Consider the following 17,091-nt stretch of genomic DNA (forward strand, 5'->3'; position numbering starts at 1 on the left):
GTGATAATTTAGTGACTGGCACCTACTACGTGCTAGAAAGCCAGGTACGGTTGCATACAGTGTGCATTGTGCAACCTGAATGTCTCTATAAAGATGCCCAGCCAAGGACCAGTTGCTTTGTCGACCTCTAGGCTTTGGTAAAGTATTAGAGTACAAGGGTATTTTGATGTTTCTCAAATGAAAGAAATTGTTTTAATTCAAAAAGTAAAATAAGCCAGGAAACCTGGTACTCCCGGTTCAGGAAGGTTTGCCTGGGAGGGCGGGGCGGAGGGCGGGGCTGGGGGGGTGGCCCAGTAGCAGAGGAACCCCGCCCGGCGGGGGCGGAGCTTCGAATGTTGTCCGTCTCCGCGGTAACCGCGGCCACAGTCCTGAGCCGCGCAGCGGAGGCGATGGCGGGGGGTCCAGAGCCCGAGCGTAAGTGCGCGCCCGGCGCTCTGTGTTTGCAGGCTGAGGTCTGTGGGACCTGCGGTTTGCCCAGACCCCGAGCTGCTCCCAACCCGGGGTGGAAAACGAAAACCTTGCTGGGGCTGCCCCTCAGCCCCGGGTGCCCAGGGAGTGGGACTGCGTCTGGGGACGCGGTGCCACCTCCGAAAGCCCGGGAGCCACACTCTGGGGAAGCAGGTCGTATGCGCGCGTGCGTGCCGCGTGCGTGCAGGTGTGCGGGCCGTGTGTGTGTGCAGGCGTGCGGGCCGTGTGTGTGTGTGCAGGTGTGCGTGCCACGTGTGTGTGTGCAGGTGTGCGCGCACGTGTGTGTGCTTGCGCATGCGTGTGTCCTCTGCGAGGAGGAAAGACGAAGGGGGAGATTTCCAGACGGTGGTCCGAGTGCACTTTCCAAAAAGCCTCCCACTGGGGGGCACTCCCCCGCACGCCGCCACCCTGCCGTCCTCCCCCAGCCGCCCACCACGGGACGTCGCGTTTATTTAGCTTCCGGTCCGGGAAGGCGAGGGTCACTGCTGTGATTCTAGGACTGGACCCCGAAGCCGTCGCTTTCCCGCCACACCAAGGCCTGAAAACGGGATCGTTGATCCCGAGGAATTTTGAATTGGGAGAAAGCTTGCTGTTCTGAGCCGTAGAGTCTAAGTTATAACCATGTTGAAAGAAATTCCAGGGGCGCCTGGGTGGCTCAGTGGGTTAAGCCTCTGCCTTCGGCTCAGGTCATGATCTCAGGGTCCTGGGATCGAGTCCCGCATCGGGCTCTCTGCTCAGCGGGGAGCCTACTTCCTCCTCCCTCTCTGCCTGCCTCTCTGCCTGCTTGTGATCTCTGTCTGTCAAATGATTAAATAAAATAAAAACAAAACAAACAAACAAAACCCCAGAAAACTCAAGCATGAGAAATTAAAAGAAAAGAAAGAAAGAAAGAAATCCATTCCACTCCCTGCAGGGCATTGCGCCCCTTCTACGCACCTGCCTTGGTGGGCCGGTGAGAGCAGGCGAGCAGGTAGCCTGGACTGACCCCCTGAGGCCAGACTGAAACCACCTTTGGCTCATTCTCCCCCACGGTGAAGTGAGGGGTCCAGGGCACTCCTCTCCCGTGAGCTCCCGACCATGGGTGGCGTAGGGTCCTGCAGTGACTGCACTCACTGTGTGCACGAGAACCCCGTTTTTATAAAGGCTCTACATGCCCATGTCTGTCCGGTCTCTGGACGCGCGGTCTGACTTTCCAGACGTGCTGTTTCCGCGTTTCCAGAGTTCCTCTGGGCTTCCGGGGGGCTTCCCTGCACGGTGAGCTCCACCTGGGGCCCTGCCAGTCGTCCAATGGCTCGGTTTTGCACATGATACTTGTTTCTGTCTGGCCCAGGGGTGCTCAGGCAGCGGGAGGTGGAGCCCGTGGGGGCCCACAGACGCGGTGCTGCGTGCACCGAACGTCTGAGCCCCTCTTTGCCCCGCAAGCTCTGTGCGCGCGGTACTCAGCGTTCCAGAACTGCCCTGTAACCTCCATGCCTGTGTTCCAGAGCGGCTGCCCCAGCTTGCTTTCCCACCAACAGTGTCGGAGGGTTCCCCTTTCTCCGCATCCTCGCCAGCATCTGTCATTCCCCGACTGGTTAATTTTAGCCGTTCTGACTGGTGTGAGGTGGTATCTCATTGTGGTTTTGATTTGTGTTTCCCTGATGCCCAGTGATGTGGAGCACTTTTTCATGTGTCTGTTGGCCATCTGGATGTCCACGTGGATGGAACTAGAGGGTATTATGCGGGAGGAAGTAAGTCAGTCAGAGAAAGACAGTCATATGATCTCCCTGATATGAGGAAGTTGAGAGGCAACCTGTGGGTTTGGGGGGTAGGAAAGGAATAAATGAAACAAGATGGGATCGGGAGGGAAACAAACCATAGAAGACTCTTAATCTCACAAAACAAATGAGGGTTGGGGAGGGTTGTAGGGACAGGGTGGTTGGGTTATGGACAATGGGGAAGGTCTGTGCTATAGTGAGTGCTGTGAAGTGTGTAAACCTGGCGATTCACAGACCTGTACCCCTGGGGCTAGTAATACATTATATGTTAATAAAGAAGAATTTAAAAAAAAAAAAACCTGCCCCGTAGGATTTAAATCACAAGCTGACTGCGTGCCCTCAGCCAACCGTGCAACACCCTGGTTGGAAACAGAGAAGGGGCTCTTCTTATTTTGGTATTTCTTAGTAAGTACACCTCCCATAAGTTAAAAAGTAGGAGGGAAAATGAGTTGCCAGATGAAACTCTTACAAGTAAATCGGGTGCAGAGCAAAGGTACGCCCCCCCCCCAGAGGCAGGGTACAGGCCCTGCACCCCGGCTGTGCAGCAGCTGTGCAGCGGGCCGCGGGGAGATTTTCACAGTCTTCCAGCCTTTGGAGGCTGTATTTTCTGTAATATGCACGTAACGAAACCGGAGCCTCTCCTCTGTAATGTTAGGCGGTATCACTGCGCTCTTCCGTTTGGAATCCTTGGTCTGGGGGGTGGGGGTGTCCTGTGCACGCCCCCCCCCCCCACCTCACTCCCCTCACTTCAGGCTATCCCTGAGTTGTCAGGACTACTTAGCGATTTTCCTGCCTCTTCTGCTGGCGACTAACCCCCACCTCAGCACCACCACCCTCCAGCCCCGCCAGGCCTGGGAACCACCCTGCCTGCATTCCCCGCGCTGTATGTTTCTTCTGCTGCTATGATAGTCGACCGCAGGTTCAGTGACTTAAAGCAAACTAAAGTTATCACCGTTCTGTAGGGCAGGGGTCTGGGTTCGCTCTGCTGGGCCCTGCTAGGGTGCCGGCTGGGTACCTTCCTTTCTCAAGGCTCTGGGGCAGACTCTCCTCCAGGATCCCTCAGTGGCTGGCAGGACCCACTTCCTCGCAGGTGTAAGACTGAGCTCCTGTCCTTGCTGGCTGTCAGCTCCTGGATGCCTCTCCCTAGACCCTGTATGTAGGCCCTCCATCCAGAGCCCCGAACGTCCATGGAACCCTCCTCTCCCAGGGCATCTCTCTGACTCGCGCTCGGCCACTTCTCCCTTCTGAGCGCAGCCAGAGAAGTTTCTCTGCTGTGAGGGACCCATGTGATCAGATTGGGCCCATCCAGGTAACTCTGGAAAATCTCTTCATTCTAAGGTCATAACTGTAATGAAATCTGCAAAGTCCCTTCGTCAGGAACATAGAATTGGGTGGACCATTAATCTGCTTTCCACGTCCAACCCATCTAAGATAAATACTGTCAAGTGTGTTTTTCCTTCTCACTCTAGCACTGGAGATGTATGCTTCTCCCACGGCTGGTACATTCCCCCTATCAGGTAGCTCAGTCTCTACTGGACTTTCAGATGCTCCTGAGGAGTCCCCTGAAGGAGACAGCAGTGTGGTACAGAGTAGAATTTGACCTGATTATTTAACATTCTAAAATATGAGCCTGGGTGGCTCACTTGGTTAAGCAACTGCCTTTGGCTCAGGTCATGATCCCAGGATCCTGGGATCAAGTCCCGAATCCAGCTCCTTGCTCAACAGGGAGCCTGCTTCTCCCTCTCCCACTCATACCCCCCCCCTTGCTTGTGTGCTCCTGCTCTCTCTCTCTCTCTCTCTGTCAAATAAATAAATAAATAAATACAATCTTTAAAAAAATACAAATTTTAAAAATTTTAGAAATATGATTTCTTTTCCACATTTACTCATGCAGCAAACTAGTTACTCTTGGTCTTTATCTGAAGATGCCAATGTTAATAAAAGAGTTTCTTCCCTTGAGAAAAAGTAGAAATCTTAGGGGAAGGATATTACAGGGGGTAGCCAGTATAAAGCCAACCACAGAGTTCTGGAAAGAGAACTTACAATCTTGAGAAGAGTTTTAAATATCCTACAGGTGATTAAAATGGGGGAGAGCCAAACAGCCAGAGGAAGAGGTTCTACACAGACAGAAGGGGCCCCATGTGGATTCTTCAAGGGATTCAAACATCCAGCCTGGCCTGCCCGGTTCCCCAAGGCCCCGGGACTCTCCTTTGGCCATATGTGCCCCACAGGGCAAGGAGTCTGTGGGGCCAGGATTGGCTGCTCTTTTCTCTCAATTCTTCCCTCTAACACATACTAAGGATGTTGCTAACTTAAGTCTGGAGGTGAGGGAAACAGTCCAAGAAGATGTTTATCTTCTATGGGATTCCAAGTTTCCCCAAGACTACAAAACACAGGGAAGTGACTTGTAATAATTTTGACATTAAAGACCTACTGCTTCATCTTGGAAAAGATCAAACACCAGGAACTATGCCTTGTGTTTAAAAATTTCAAATGCTAATGCTTGAAATATTTATTAACTTGAAACTAATCCAAAAAACCTGTCCTAATAGGACAAAACCTATTACTATGTCTTACCAATATCTATTCAACATTGGTTTCACTTAAAACAAATTTGTTTCCAGATTATTCAGTAAAGAAGCACATTTCCCAATGAATCATTTCAACCTTTTCTGTTCTTTTTCTGTCAGATTGAGATGGGAGAATATGCAAATAACAAACAATGTTTTCAGCTAGAAAAAAAAATTAAAATATTTATGCCAGTATGGGAGCCCTGGTACATATTGTAAGAACTTGGGAAAGAGAAATGAAATCCAGAATCTCTAAATCTAGTGAAGCAAGTCTTGTTGTAATCTAAAGAAAAAAATTCTAAGTAGGAAAATGATTTTGCTCATTTTCTGGGGGTTTCAAATCCTTTTCAGAAATAAACAACTGAGCTGCCTCCTTCTCCCACTTTCCAAAGAGAATTGGAGTAACGAGCATGATGGTGGATTTTAGGTGTCACTCAGCGAGGGCACGGTGCCCATTTCATTCTGGATATTTCTGTTAAGGATGTTTGTTGGATAAAAAATTAACATTTTTATCAGTAGATTTTGAGTCACGCAGATTGCTCTCTGAAATGTGGGTGGGCCTCATCTAATCTGTTGAAAGTCTTAGTAGAATCAAGACTGACCTCCCCAGAGCAAGAGGGAATTCTCTAGCAGAAAGCCTTGGACATGAAGTGGGTATCCCACATGCTGAACGACCGTGCAGATTCTGGACTTGCCAGAGGGCATAACCAAGTGAGCCAAATCCTTATGACAAATCTCTTTACATATTCTCTCTCTCTCTCTCTCCTATTGGTTCTGTCCTCTGGAGAAGCCCAACAAATACAACATGTCTTCTTTAATGTTTATGCCTTTGATTAATTATAATGATTAACTGTCTTCAAAAATGATTCTTTTAATATTTTAACATTTTATAAGGGGTTTCTTTGAAGTAAGAAGCTGATCAATAGGGATAAATTCTCAAGAATCCAACTGCTGGAAGTATTGGCTCTACTATCTGACTACACAGATGGGAAAGTTTCATTTGTCTGTTCATGGGACAATGCAAGGGGAGACTGTGCTCAGGGCTCGTCAGCATCCTGAGATGGGGGGAACTCAGAGATGGCTCAAGTTTCCCTGACCTCTGGTGTTGTACTTGGCAATCCTGAAGACATTGAACATGAAGAGAGAGTGCTCTGTGATTGCACTATGTCCCACAGTACCAGTGACTTCAAGACAAGAAACCTGCTGAGTGGGCCTGACCTAATCACATGAAGCTGGCCATGGAGGAGGGGTCAGAGGTTTGGGGCATGAGAAGTATGAGAAGGGGACTCAGGGATGAGGGGATGCTTGTGTTCAGGTATGAGGGCAGCCACTGGGAGCTTAGAGTGACCCCTACCAATAGCCAGGAAGGGGGACATCTGTCCTACAATCCCAAGGAGTTGGATTCTGTCAACAACAGGAATGAACCTGGAAGCCAGTTTTCTCTGAAAGCTTCCAAGACCTCAACCAGGCCCACATTTTGGTATCTGTGTTGTAGTATCTTGAGTTGAGAACCCAGCCCCTTCATGTTGGAGTTTGGACCTACAGAGTAGTGATCTAATAGGTGAGTTTGAGGCTACTAAGTTTGTGATAATTTGCTACATAATAATAGAAGTGATTCTACTTCTTCATATTCTCCAGGCCTTTCTTTTCTTAGGTGAAAACAGAGGAAACCACGTATCCTGATTTATCATCATTACTTCAGACACTGATTGGTCAGGGAAATGGATTTGGATGTGGCTTGGGTCACAGAAAGTCCTCCCCTGTGTTGGCCAGGCCCTTGTGGAATGAGAGAGATGATCTAGCAGTTTGGTTAAAAATGTTGTATTCAGGAATCAGTTCTGGCACTAGTTAGGTGTCTGAACCTGAGTGGGTCCCAGAACTCCTTCTCAGCTTCCCTTTTACAGAATGGGGACAAAACCAGTTATGGATGGAATCCTTAAAAGGACCAGAGAGACTGAGTAATGCATGGTCTGTGGGAGTTAAGAATGGGCCCTTGAGGCCTCTAGTGGGCCTGCTTTACCACTCTGCTACCAGTGCCCTTCCCAGCTCAGGTAACATGCTGGGGACAGAGGATCTGCTTATTTGTTCCTCCAGGGTTCTCTGGGAAGGTGACACTGTGGGTTAGCTGCTCTGTGGCCCTCACAGTGCATGGCCAAAAAGAAATCTCCTTTCCCCATGTTGAAGTCTGGGTCAATTCATGTTTTACCAGAAGCATTTCAGAAGGTGTCCCCTGTCCTAGAATCCTTTCTTAAAAATATATACCATTTATGAAGTGTCTGTTTCAGGCCGTGGGCCTCTCTTTCAAATGTGATTCCATTTAGCTGCCAATCAATCCTTTTGAGTAGGATGATTATCCTGATCTTGCAGAGGAAGAAACTATGATTCAGAGAGATTATGTAAGCTTTTTGAGATCACGTGGTCAGGAAACTGACTCAAAATTTCAGGTTTTACAGTTTCATGTCCTGGACCATGTGCCCTCATAGACCCTACCACTGGGACATATGAGAAGCAGGGCCCTTTGTGGAAGGAGCTGGGATCCTCATCAACTTACACCTTATCTTCCTACAAGTGGGGATGGGAGGAGAAGGGGTGCCTGGCTCTGCAGTCACTGAGGGGTTTGATCAGGGACTCTCAGTCATTTCAATATGAAGAGAGAAAGAAAAACATCCGTCTTTATTTCCAAGGGGTGAATGTCTCTAAGTGCCATCATTAGGAATTATCATTACACTGTTAAACTTTCCTTTCAGAACTTTTGCTACTATGGTAAGAGACCCTGTGTTGAACCAAAAATCCCTTCCTCCTCCTCCTTGGCTTTGAAGGGCCCTGGACTGACTGACTGACTTCCTTCCTTTCCTCCCTCCCTCTCGCCTTCTCTCTCTGCCTCCCTTCCAGATTTTATTTTATTTTATTTTTAAGATTTTATTTATTTATCAGAAAGAGGGATAGAGAGCGAGCGAGCACCGGTAGACAGAATGGCAGGCAGAGGGAGAAGCATGCTCCCTGCAGAGCAAGGAGGCCAATGCGGGACTCGATCCCAGGATGCTGGGATCATGACCTGAGCCGAAGGCAGTTGCTTAACACACTGAGCCACCCAGGTGTCCCCCAGATTGTATTTTTAAGTAATCTCCCCACCCAACATGGGGTTCGAAACTACAACCCCAAGATCAAGAGTTGCATGCTCTATGAACTGAGCAAGCCAGCCAGGCATCCCTGCAGGTCCCTGGGCTTTCTGATCAGAGCTGTGTATCCTGTGTATCCAGCAGCCCCCCGTTGGCTGCTAGGCCTGGCTTTTGTGTTGTTTTCTGTCTGTGTCTGTCGGTTCCTCCTCTGGGAATGGGATATGCAAGCTCAGCAAATGCACACAGCTGTTATCTTATTGTGGAACTAATATTTAATAACCTTATTATCTCTTCTGACCAGTTTACGTGAGATGGAAACACTGTGGGGTGCAAGGTGATAGGCCTTTATGCAATCTAACAAAGCTTTTGAACAAACTTCAGAAAGATCACAGAGATGACATCTATCTCTACACCTCTGGGCACTTGAATTCCAATAAGCTCTACAGGCCTCCTGAGACAATCCTTTATCACTGGCCCAATGCCAATAGACCAAAAGGGGAAAAAATCTTCAAAGTAGAGAAACCATCTGATAAGAAGATTGCAAAGATGAAAGATGCTTTGGCTTATTTTACCATCAATACAGCTCTGAGTCCAAAAGATGTCCAGACCACACCACTATTCAGGTATTTGGACCCTCTGGAGCCTATTTCCCGCACTTCAGAAGAGGACTTCATTCCAAGGAAGGCTCCAGGAAAAGAGGCTTCTGCAGAACTGCGGAGGAGAGAAGAGTTGAGATTGCCAGAGATGAAGGTTCTCAAGTACAGAACAGTGGAGTCCAGCCGTCAGTGTGTGATGTCTCCCCCACCCAAGGATAAGTACCAGTACATCAGCTCCTACCTAGCTGGTATTACAAAGACAGACAAGTACAGAAAGTTCCTGTGCTTCCAAAAAGAAGTTCTTGCAAAGCAAGATCTCATGAAGCACGATTTCACTGGGAGAAAGGCAGCGATATGCCATGAAAAGAAGTTGGAACAGGTGAGGAGGAGGATTCTGCTGTGCTCTGGTCACACTGCTGTAGTTCCTGGCGTCTAAATGTCATGGGTGGAGACCTGCATTCAGGCACCTCCTTTACATTTCCAGGTAGAAAAGAGTGTACCTAGCAGTTGCTGAGAACATCTGACATGAGGTAGATGATAACAGGGAGAGGTAAAGGAAGGCTAAGTCTGGAAATGGGTCAGTTGGAGGCGATTTCATAAGCAGGATGTCAGATACTGCCTGGCAGCTGTGGTATACAATGTTCATGGATAGCAGACTCATCTGAGGAAAGGTTTGCCTAACTCACTATGGAAGCATGTGCGGGGAGAGTGAGATGGGGGTAGATGGTTAGGTAACGTAGGTACAGTCTTCCCAGAGTCACCCATGTCTGTGGAACGTGGTTAGCATGATGGGAGGAGCTTTGGTGAACTCCCCGGGGGCTGTGAGTCATCCACAGGGACCACGGATGTGATGCAAGAGTGAAAATGCAGGAAGGGAAGAAAGAGCAGCATAGCTGAGAAATAACCAAACCTGATGAGGGTTTTGGCTGAGAGGACTAACGGAAAGAGGAAGATCCTGGGGACGTTGTGGATGCAGTGTCCTTGAGTACAGCATGTAAGGGAGTGAATTAAAAAAAAGTAGATCAATGACTTTGACAACCATGCAGTCAGACCTTCTCAGCACTGCTCAGAGGGAATCAGATGCCCCTTGGCTTGCTACCTGGCTCTGCCCAGACCCAACTCTGGGTTCTCTGATAGAAAGCTCCGTGGAAGTTCTTATCCCTCCACCTGAGGAAGTTATTTGGAAAGGAAAATGAAGACATCCTGAAATGACGGGTTCTGTTTTTATACCAGGAGCTCCAGAAAGTGTGCATATGTGAACCTCAGCAGTTCAACAGACTGCACATCTTTGGAGAAGTCTTTGAAGATATTTGCAATAGTTCTTTGATATTTGGTGACATCTTGAAAGAAGTCAAGGTAATAAAAAATGTTTATTTCCCACATAACCACTGAGAGCCACACATGATGTTCTGCACACAGAGTCTCAATTCTCCCAGAAATTCTGCCAAGTATTATGGCCTCCATCCTACAGATGATGAAAATCACTCACAGACTCAAAGTAATGTGCATATAGCCACATCAGTTACAAGTAGGCCATGGGAGTAAATAACCAGCTAGCTCACTCCTCAAGCCCATATCCCCCTTCTAAAATCTCCCAATTATTTATAGATTTTCCTAAATTTAGGTTTTCCTAAATTGCACATATGTAACATTTAAATTTTTATAAGTATGCATAATTATTTCATATAAATTCTTATGAAATTATCAATTTGCTGGGATTTCATGATGAAAGTGACCTTCATATCAAAACTGAGTTGAAAAGAGGTTGCTTCCAGATCTAGAGTGCGTGTGTGTGTGTGTGTATTTATTTATTATGTTCGGTTACTGATTAGTTTTTGAAGCAGGGTTCAGTGATTCATTAGTTAGGTATAACACCCAGTGAAGGGAGAGGAGTCAGAGAGGGAGACAAACCATGAGAGACTATGGACCCTGCTAAACAAACTGAGGGTTTCAGAGAGGAAAGAGGTGGGGAAAGGGGGTAAAAGAGTGAAGGGTATTATGGAGATTGCTTCCAGATCTTGCTGTTGCCTAAGTCCTGAAGACAAGGAATGCTTAAGAGCAGCCGTACAGTAGCCTGTTCTCCGGAGAATGTCCCCATCCCTAGGGAGCTCCTCTCTCTAGTCCCTGTATGGGGTCCTCCATCCCAGAGCCCTCGACGGCCATGGAACTCAGTGGGTCCTGGCAGGTAGGCAGGACTCACTGAGCCTCTGTATGGCAGGAGATCACATGTTGTATATGTGTCCAGGTATTTTAGGAAGCTATTCTGAGGTGATCAACAGTTCATGCTCAAATGTGCTTTGAAGTTGGTGAGATTTTATACACTTCATTGTGTGTTCTGTGGGTTATATACTGAAGGAACATTTTGTAGTTTTTAAAATGATCTAAACGGACACCCTTAACTTCCATATTATTTGTCCCTGCGAAGAAACTTACACTGTAGTGATATAACACATTTTCAATGGATTTTTTTTTTTTTGTACAGGATGAATATGAACTCTACATGGCAATCCTTCTGCAGTCCCAGGCCACGTCCCAGGACAAGGTAACAGCCTATCCTCCAGGTGTCTGAATAGAGACTACTCCATTTCTTCCCGTTTCACGAGTAGGGGAAAGCATTCTGAATCCAAGAAGCCCTTTTTGTGTCTCTACAGCTGAAGGACACTGTGGGTAAAGAATTTACTTCCTGCCCACGGGACAGTGAGTGGTGGGACGGTAGGGGGCATACACAGCTCCTGAGTTTTGCCAACGTCTCTGGCCACCCATCCTCAGTGACCTCTCTGGCTCCTCCCTTCCATAACCCAGTCCTCACCGGACTGTTTCCCCAGGCATTGTCCCTCTCTTTTCTCCCTCTTGTTCTGGCTATGAGCTACATGTACACACCCCTGCATTGCTGACCCCCAGCTCTGTGTATGTCACTCAGATATTTCCTGGGGGTTCTAGGTTATACTTGTTCCTAGCTTCCTGTTGGACATTAACATTTAGGTGTCCAGAGGGAGCAGATTACAGACCTAAAAAATAGGGAGATTTTCCAGAATTACCTGGATGGGCCCAATCTGATCACATGGGTCCCTCACAGCAGAGAACCTTCTCTGGCTGCGCTCAGAAGGGAGAAGTGGCCGAGCGGGAGTCAGAGAGATGCCCTGGGAGAAGAGGGTTCCATGGCTGTTGGGGGCTCTGGATGGAGGATCTACATACAGGGACTAGGGAGAGGCATCCAGGAGCTGACAGCCAGCAAGGACAGGAGCTCAGTCCTACAATCTCAAGGAAGTGGGTCCTGCCAGGCACTGAGGGATCCTGGAGGAGATTCTGCCTCAGAGTCATGAGAAAGGAGGGTACCCAGCCGGCACCCTGATTTCAGCCCAGGGAGATCCTAGCAGGGCCCAGCAGAGCAAACCCAGACTCCTGCCCTACAGAACGGCGGTGATAGGTTTATGTTAAGCCACATAACGTATGGTAGTTTGTTATAACAATGATATGAAATTTAGAAGATGTCCCATAAATATCTCAAAATAGAGTTTCCAACACCTTTTTTACGCTGTCCTTCATTGAACTTGAGGTACTGGAGTAGCTAAGTAGTAGTAGTCCTCTCGGTGGCCTGGATCACACACCTTCCCTGCATGTCCCCCACGAGGCAGCTGTGCACGTCTGAGTAGTATCCTCCAAAACACCGTATGCGCTTGGAAACTGTGAGTGTGACCTTCCTGGGAAATAGGGTCTGTGCAAACATAATCAAGTGGGGATGAAGTCGTTGTGTGGGGGTGTTCCTAATCCAGTGACAGGAGTCCTGATGAGACGAGAGGAATTTGGACCCAGACACAGAAGCGGGAGGCAGAGTTGGGGGTGGGGTGTATGCTGACATGCTGACAGTGTTCCCAAACCATTAAAGTAACCATGTAGAAACAGTTTGGGAATGGAAGTGGCGCTCTGTCGGGAATTACCAGGGAGCAGGTGCATTTGGTACCCTTAGGGAAAGCACGAAGAAGGCACTGTGATGACCAGGCACAGGGATCCCCCTCCCCCAGCTCACAAGCCCACGGACTCCCTCCAGGCTTGTGTTCACACGTGTGAAGGTTCCAGTAAGAAGAACAGACTGCAGGAGTAACTTTCTCAGTCTTGAAAATGAAGAGTGACGCTACTAAAACTACTCTTGACTTCTTGAATTCAATACATGTTAACATCCTATCTTATAAATTGGGAAGTATAGTTTCTTTGGATCTGAGAAAACTCACAGCATTACAAGGCCAGTTCTGATTTACTTCTTAATTCTTTTCCTCTGGAGTTATTTTATTTTTTATTTTAATTCCAGTTAGCTAACATACAGTGTAATCTTTGTTTCAGGCGTACCAGATAGTGATTCATCATTTCCACACACCACATGGTGGTCCTCAGGACACACGTGCTCCTTAATCCCCATCCCTACGTCTCCCATCTCCCACCCCTGTCCTTCTGGGAACCATCCGTTCTCTGTAGTTAAGAGTTTGTTTCTTGGCTTATTGCTGTCTTTTGCCCCCTTTGCTTTTTTGTTTTGTTTCTTAAATTCCACATGTGAGTGAGATCATATGGTATTTGTCTTTCTCTGGCTGATTTTTTTTCACTCAGCATTACACTCTCTAGCTCCATCCATGTATGTGCAAATGTCAAGTTTTCATTCTTTTTTATGGCTGAGTAATACTCCATTGTATATCCATACACCACATCTTCTTTATCCATTTGTAAGTCTATGGACCCTTGGGCTACTTCCATAATTTAGCTATTGTAAACAATGCTGCTTTAAACATTGGGGTGTATGTCTCTCTTTAGTGTTTTGTATTCTTTGGGTAAATACCCAGTACCTCAATTACTGGATTGCAGTATAGCTCTATTTTTAACCTTTCGCAGAATGTCTGAACTGTTTTCCAGCCTGGCTGCACCAGCTGACATTTCCACCAACAGTGTAACAGCATTCCCCTTTCTCCACAAATCCACCATATCTTGTTTCTTGTGTTGTTGACATTAGCGATTCTGATAGGTGTGCGGTGATTATCTCATTATAGTTTTTATTTTGCATTTCCCTGATGGTGAGTAGTACGGACCATTTTTTCATGTCTCTTGGCCATCTATCTGGATGTCTTCTTTGGAGAAATGTCATTCATTTCTTCTGCCCATTAAAAAAATTATTTATTTTAGAGAGAGAGAGTGCATGATCAGAAGGGACAGAGGGAGAGAGAGAGAGAATCTTCAGGAGACCCCATGCTCAGTGTGGAGCACAATGTGAGCCTCAATCCCACAGCTCTGAGATCACGACCTGAGCTGAAACCAAGAGTCAGATCCCTAACTGACTTCCCCACCCAGGCACTCCCTTTCTGCCCATTTTGAACGGGATTATTTGGTTTTTCGAGTGTTGAGTCTTGAGTTGAGTTTTGAGTGTTGAGTTTAAGTTCTTTACATATTTTGGATACCAACCCCTCGTTCGATATGTCATTTGCAAGTATCTTCTCCTATTCCGTGGGTTTTCTTTATTTTTGTTGATTGTTTCCTTCACTGTACAGAAGCTTTATTTTGATATAGTACCAATAGTTTATTTTTGCTTTTATTTCCCTTGCTTCAGGAAACAGATCTAGGAGAATGTTGCTAAGGCCAATGTCAGAGACCTTACTGCCTGTGCTCTCTTCTAGGACTTTTATGACTTCAGGTCTCATATTAAGGCCTTTAATCCATTTCTTCTAAAGATTTTATTTATTTATTTGATATATAGAGAGAGACGGGTTGAAAGGGAACACAAGCGGGGGGAGTGTGAGAAGGAGAAGCAGGTTACCCACTGAGCAGGGAGCCCAACATGGGGCTCCATCCCAGGACTCTGGGATCATGACCCATGTCAAAGGAAAACGCTTAACCAACTGAGCCACCCAGGCTGCCCTTCTTTAATCCATTTTGAGCTTCTTTTTGTATATGGTGTAAGAAAGTGTTCCAGTTTCCTTTTTTCTCAATGTAGCTGTCCAGTTTTCCCAACACTGTTTATTGAAGAGATTATCCTTTTCCTATTGGCTATTCTTTCCTGCTTTGTCAAAGATTAAGCAACCATATAATTGTGGGTTCATTTCTGGGCTTTCTGTTGTTCTATTGAGCTATGTGTCTATTTTTGTGCCAATACTAGACTGTTTAGATTACGACAGCTTTGTAACATAACTTGAAATCTGGAATTGTGATACCTCCAGCTTTACTTTTCTTTTTCAAGACTGATTTGGCAATTGGGGTTCTTTGTGATTTCATATAAATTTTAGGATTTTAAAAATTCTAGTTCTGTGGAAAATGCTGTTGGTATTTTGGTAGGGTTTGTATTAAATCTGTAGATTGCTTTGGGTAGTATAGACATTTCAACAATATTTCATTTTCCAATCCATGAGCATAGAATCTCTTTCCATTTCTTTGTGTCCTTTTCAATTTCTTTCATCAATATTTTAGTTTTCCGAGTACAGGTCTTTTATCTCTTTGGTTAGGTTTATTCTAGGTGTCTTATTATTTTTGGTGCAATTGTAAATAGGCTTGTCTTCTTAGTTTTTCTGCTGCTTCATCATTAGCATATAGAAATACAACAGATTTCTGCACATCAATTTTGTATCCTGCAACTTTATAGAATTCCTTTATCTGTTCTAGTAGTTTTTTGGTGATCTTTAGGGTTTTCTTTATAGAGTATCATGGCATCTACAAACATGAGTCTTACTTCTCCAGTTTGGATACCTTTTATTTATTTATTTATTTATTTCGTTGTTTCATTGTTGTGGCTAGGAATTCTAGTTCTGTTTTGAGTAAAAGTGGTGAGAGTAGACATCCTTGTCTTCTTACTGACATTAGAGGGGAAGCTCTCAGTTTTTCCCCGATGAGTATGATGTTTGGTATATATATATTTATATATGGACTTCATTATGTCCTCTAAACCTACTTGAGGGCTTTTATCATGAATGGATGTTACACTTTGTCAAATGTTTTTTTCCTGCATCTATTGAAATAATCCCATAGTTTTTACCCTTTTGTTGATTTGATGTTTCACATTGATTTGCAAATATTGAACTACACTTGCATATTGGGAATAAATCCCTCTTGATTGTGGTGAATGATTTTTAAAATGTATTGTTGGATTTGGTTTGCTAGCATTTTCTTGAGGATTTTTAAATAAGGTTTTATGTATTTATCTGTCAGAGAGAGAGGGAGAGAAATGCGTGGGGTTGGGGGAGTAGCAGAGGGAGAAGCAGCTCCCAGGTGAGCAAGGTGTTGCATGTTGGACTCTGTCCCAGGACCTTGGGATCATGACCTGAGCTGAAGGCAGACACTTAACAACTAAGCCACTAGGTGTCCCTGTTGAGTATTTTTACATTTATGTTCATCAACCATACTGGCCTGTAGGGGTTTTTTTGTTTTGTTTTGTTTTTGGTGGCGTCTTTATCTTTTTTGGGCATCAGGGTAATGTTGGCCTCATAGAATGAATTTGGAAGTTTTCCCCCCTCTTCCATTTTTTGGAATGGTTTGAGAAATAGTATTAACTCTTCTTGAAAATTTGGTAGAATTCAGCTATGAAGCCAACCGATCTTGGATTTTGCTTTGTTCAGGGTTTTTTGATTACTGATTCAATCTCCTTTCTGGCACATAGTCTATTCAATTTTTCTGTTTCTTCCTGCTTCAGCTTCAGTAGGTTATATGTTTCTTGGAATTTATCCATTTCTTTTAGGTTGTCTGATTTGTTGGCATATAGTTTTTCACAATATTCTCTTGTAATTGTTTGTATTTCTGTGATATTGGTAGTTCTTCCTCCTTTTTCATTTGTAATTTTACTTACTTACTTATTTATTTTTACAGATTTATTTGTTTTGAGAGAGATAGGGAGAAAGAGAATTTTGAGCAGATTCCCCTGAGCACAGAGCCCGACATGAGGCTCAGTCTTACAACTCTGAGATCATGACCTGAGCCAAAATCAAGACCTGGAGGCTTAAAAAAAAAAAACAAAATAAAGAAAAGAAAAGAGAAAAGCAAAGAAAAAAGGGGCACCTCGGTGGCTCAGTTGGCTGAGCGTCTGTATCTTTGATTCAGGGCATGATCCCAGTATCCTGGGATCAAATCACAAGTCAGGCTCCCTGTTCTTCAGGGTGTCTGCTTCTCCCTCTGCTCCTCTCCCCCAACTTTTTCTCTTAATCTCACTCTTACTCCTTCTCAAATAAATGGGTAAAATCTTAAAAAAAAAATTAGAGGCTTTTTTTTCAAAGTACCAGCTCCCGATTTCATTGATTTGTTCTACCCTTCCTTCCTTCCTTCCTTCCTTCCTTCATTCTTTCCTTCCTTTCTTTTTCTTTCTTTCTTTTACTATATCATTTATTTATGATCTAATTTTTATTATTTCTTTCCTTCTTCTCCTCCTCCTCCTTCTTATTTTTCTTTTTCTTCTTCTTCTTCTTTTTGTTTTGTTTTGTTTTGTTTATTGCTCTTTTTCTAGCTCCCTTAGTTATAAGGTTAGGTTGTTTATTTGAGATTTTTTTTGCCTTTTGTGGTAGGCCTCTATTGCTATAAACTTCCCCCTTAGAAGAGCTTTTGCTGCCTCCCAGAGGTTTTGGAC

At 45.4% G+C, this 17,091-nt stretch overlaps 1 protein-coding gene across 1 annotated transcript in view; it reads left to right on the forward strand.

Moving 5' to 3' along the window:
• Positions 1-332: 332 nt before the first annotated feature.
• The window catches only part of C1H6orf118 (chromosome 1 C6orf118 homolog), a 32,795-nt gene continuing 16,036 nt past the window's right edge, over positions 333-17,091 (forward strand). The window contains exons 1-4 of the mRNA XM_044234760.1: positions 333-645; positions 8,216-8,889; positions 9,744-9,866; positions 10,993-11,052. Of these exons, the coding sequence (XP_044090695.1) occupies positions 333-645; positions 8,216-8,889; positions 9,744-9,866; positions 10,993-11,052 (1,170 nt within the window). The remainder of the gene's footprint in view (positions 646-8,215; positions 8,890-9,743; positions 9,867-10,992; positions 11,053-17,091) is intronic.

Source organism: Neovison vison, chromosome 1 (genome assembly GCF_020171115.1).
Source record: "Neovison vison isolate M4711 chromosome 1, ASM_NN_V1, whole genome shotgun sequence".
NCBI classification, from domain to species: Eukaryota; Metazoa; Chordata; class Mammalia; order Carnivora; family Mustelidae; genus Neogale; species Neogale vison.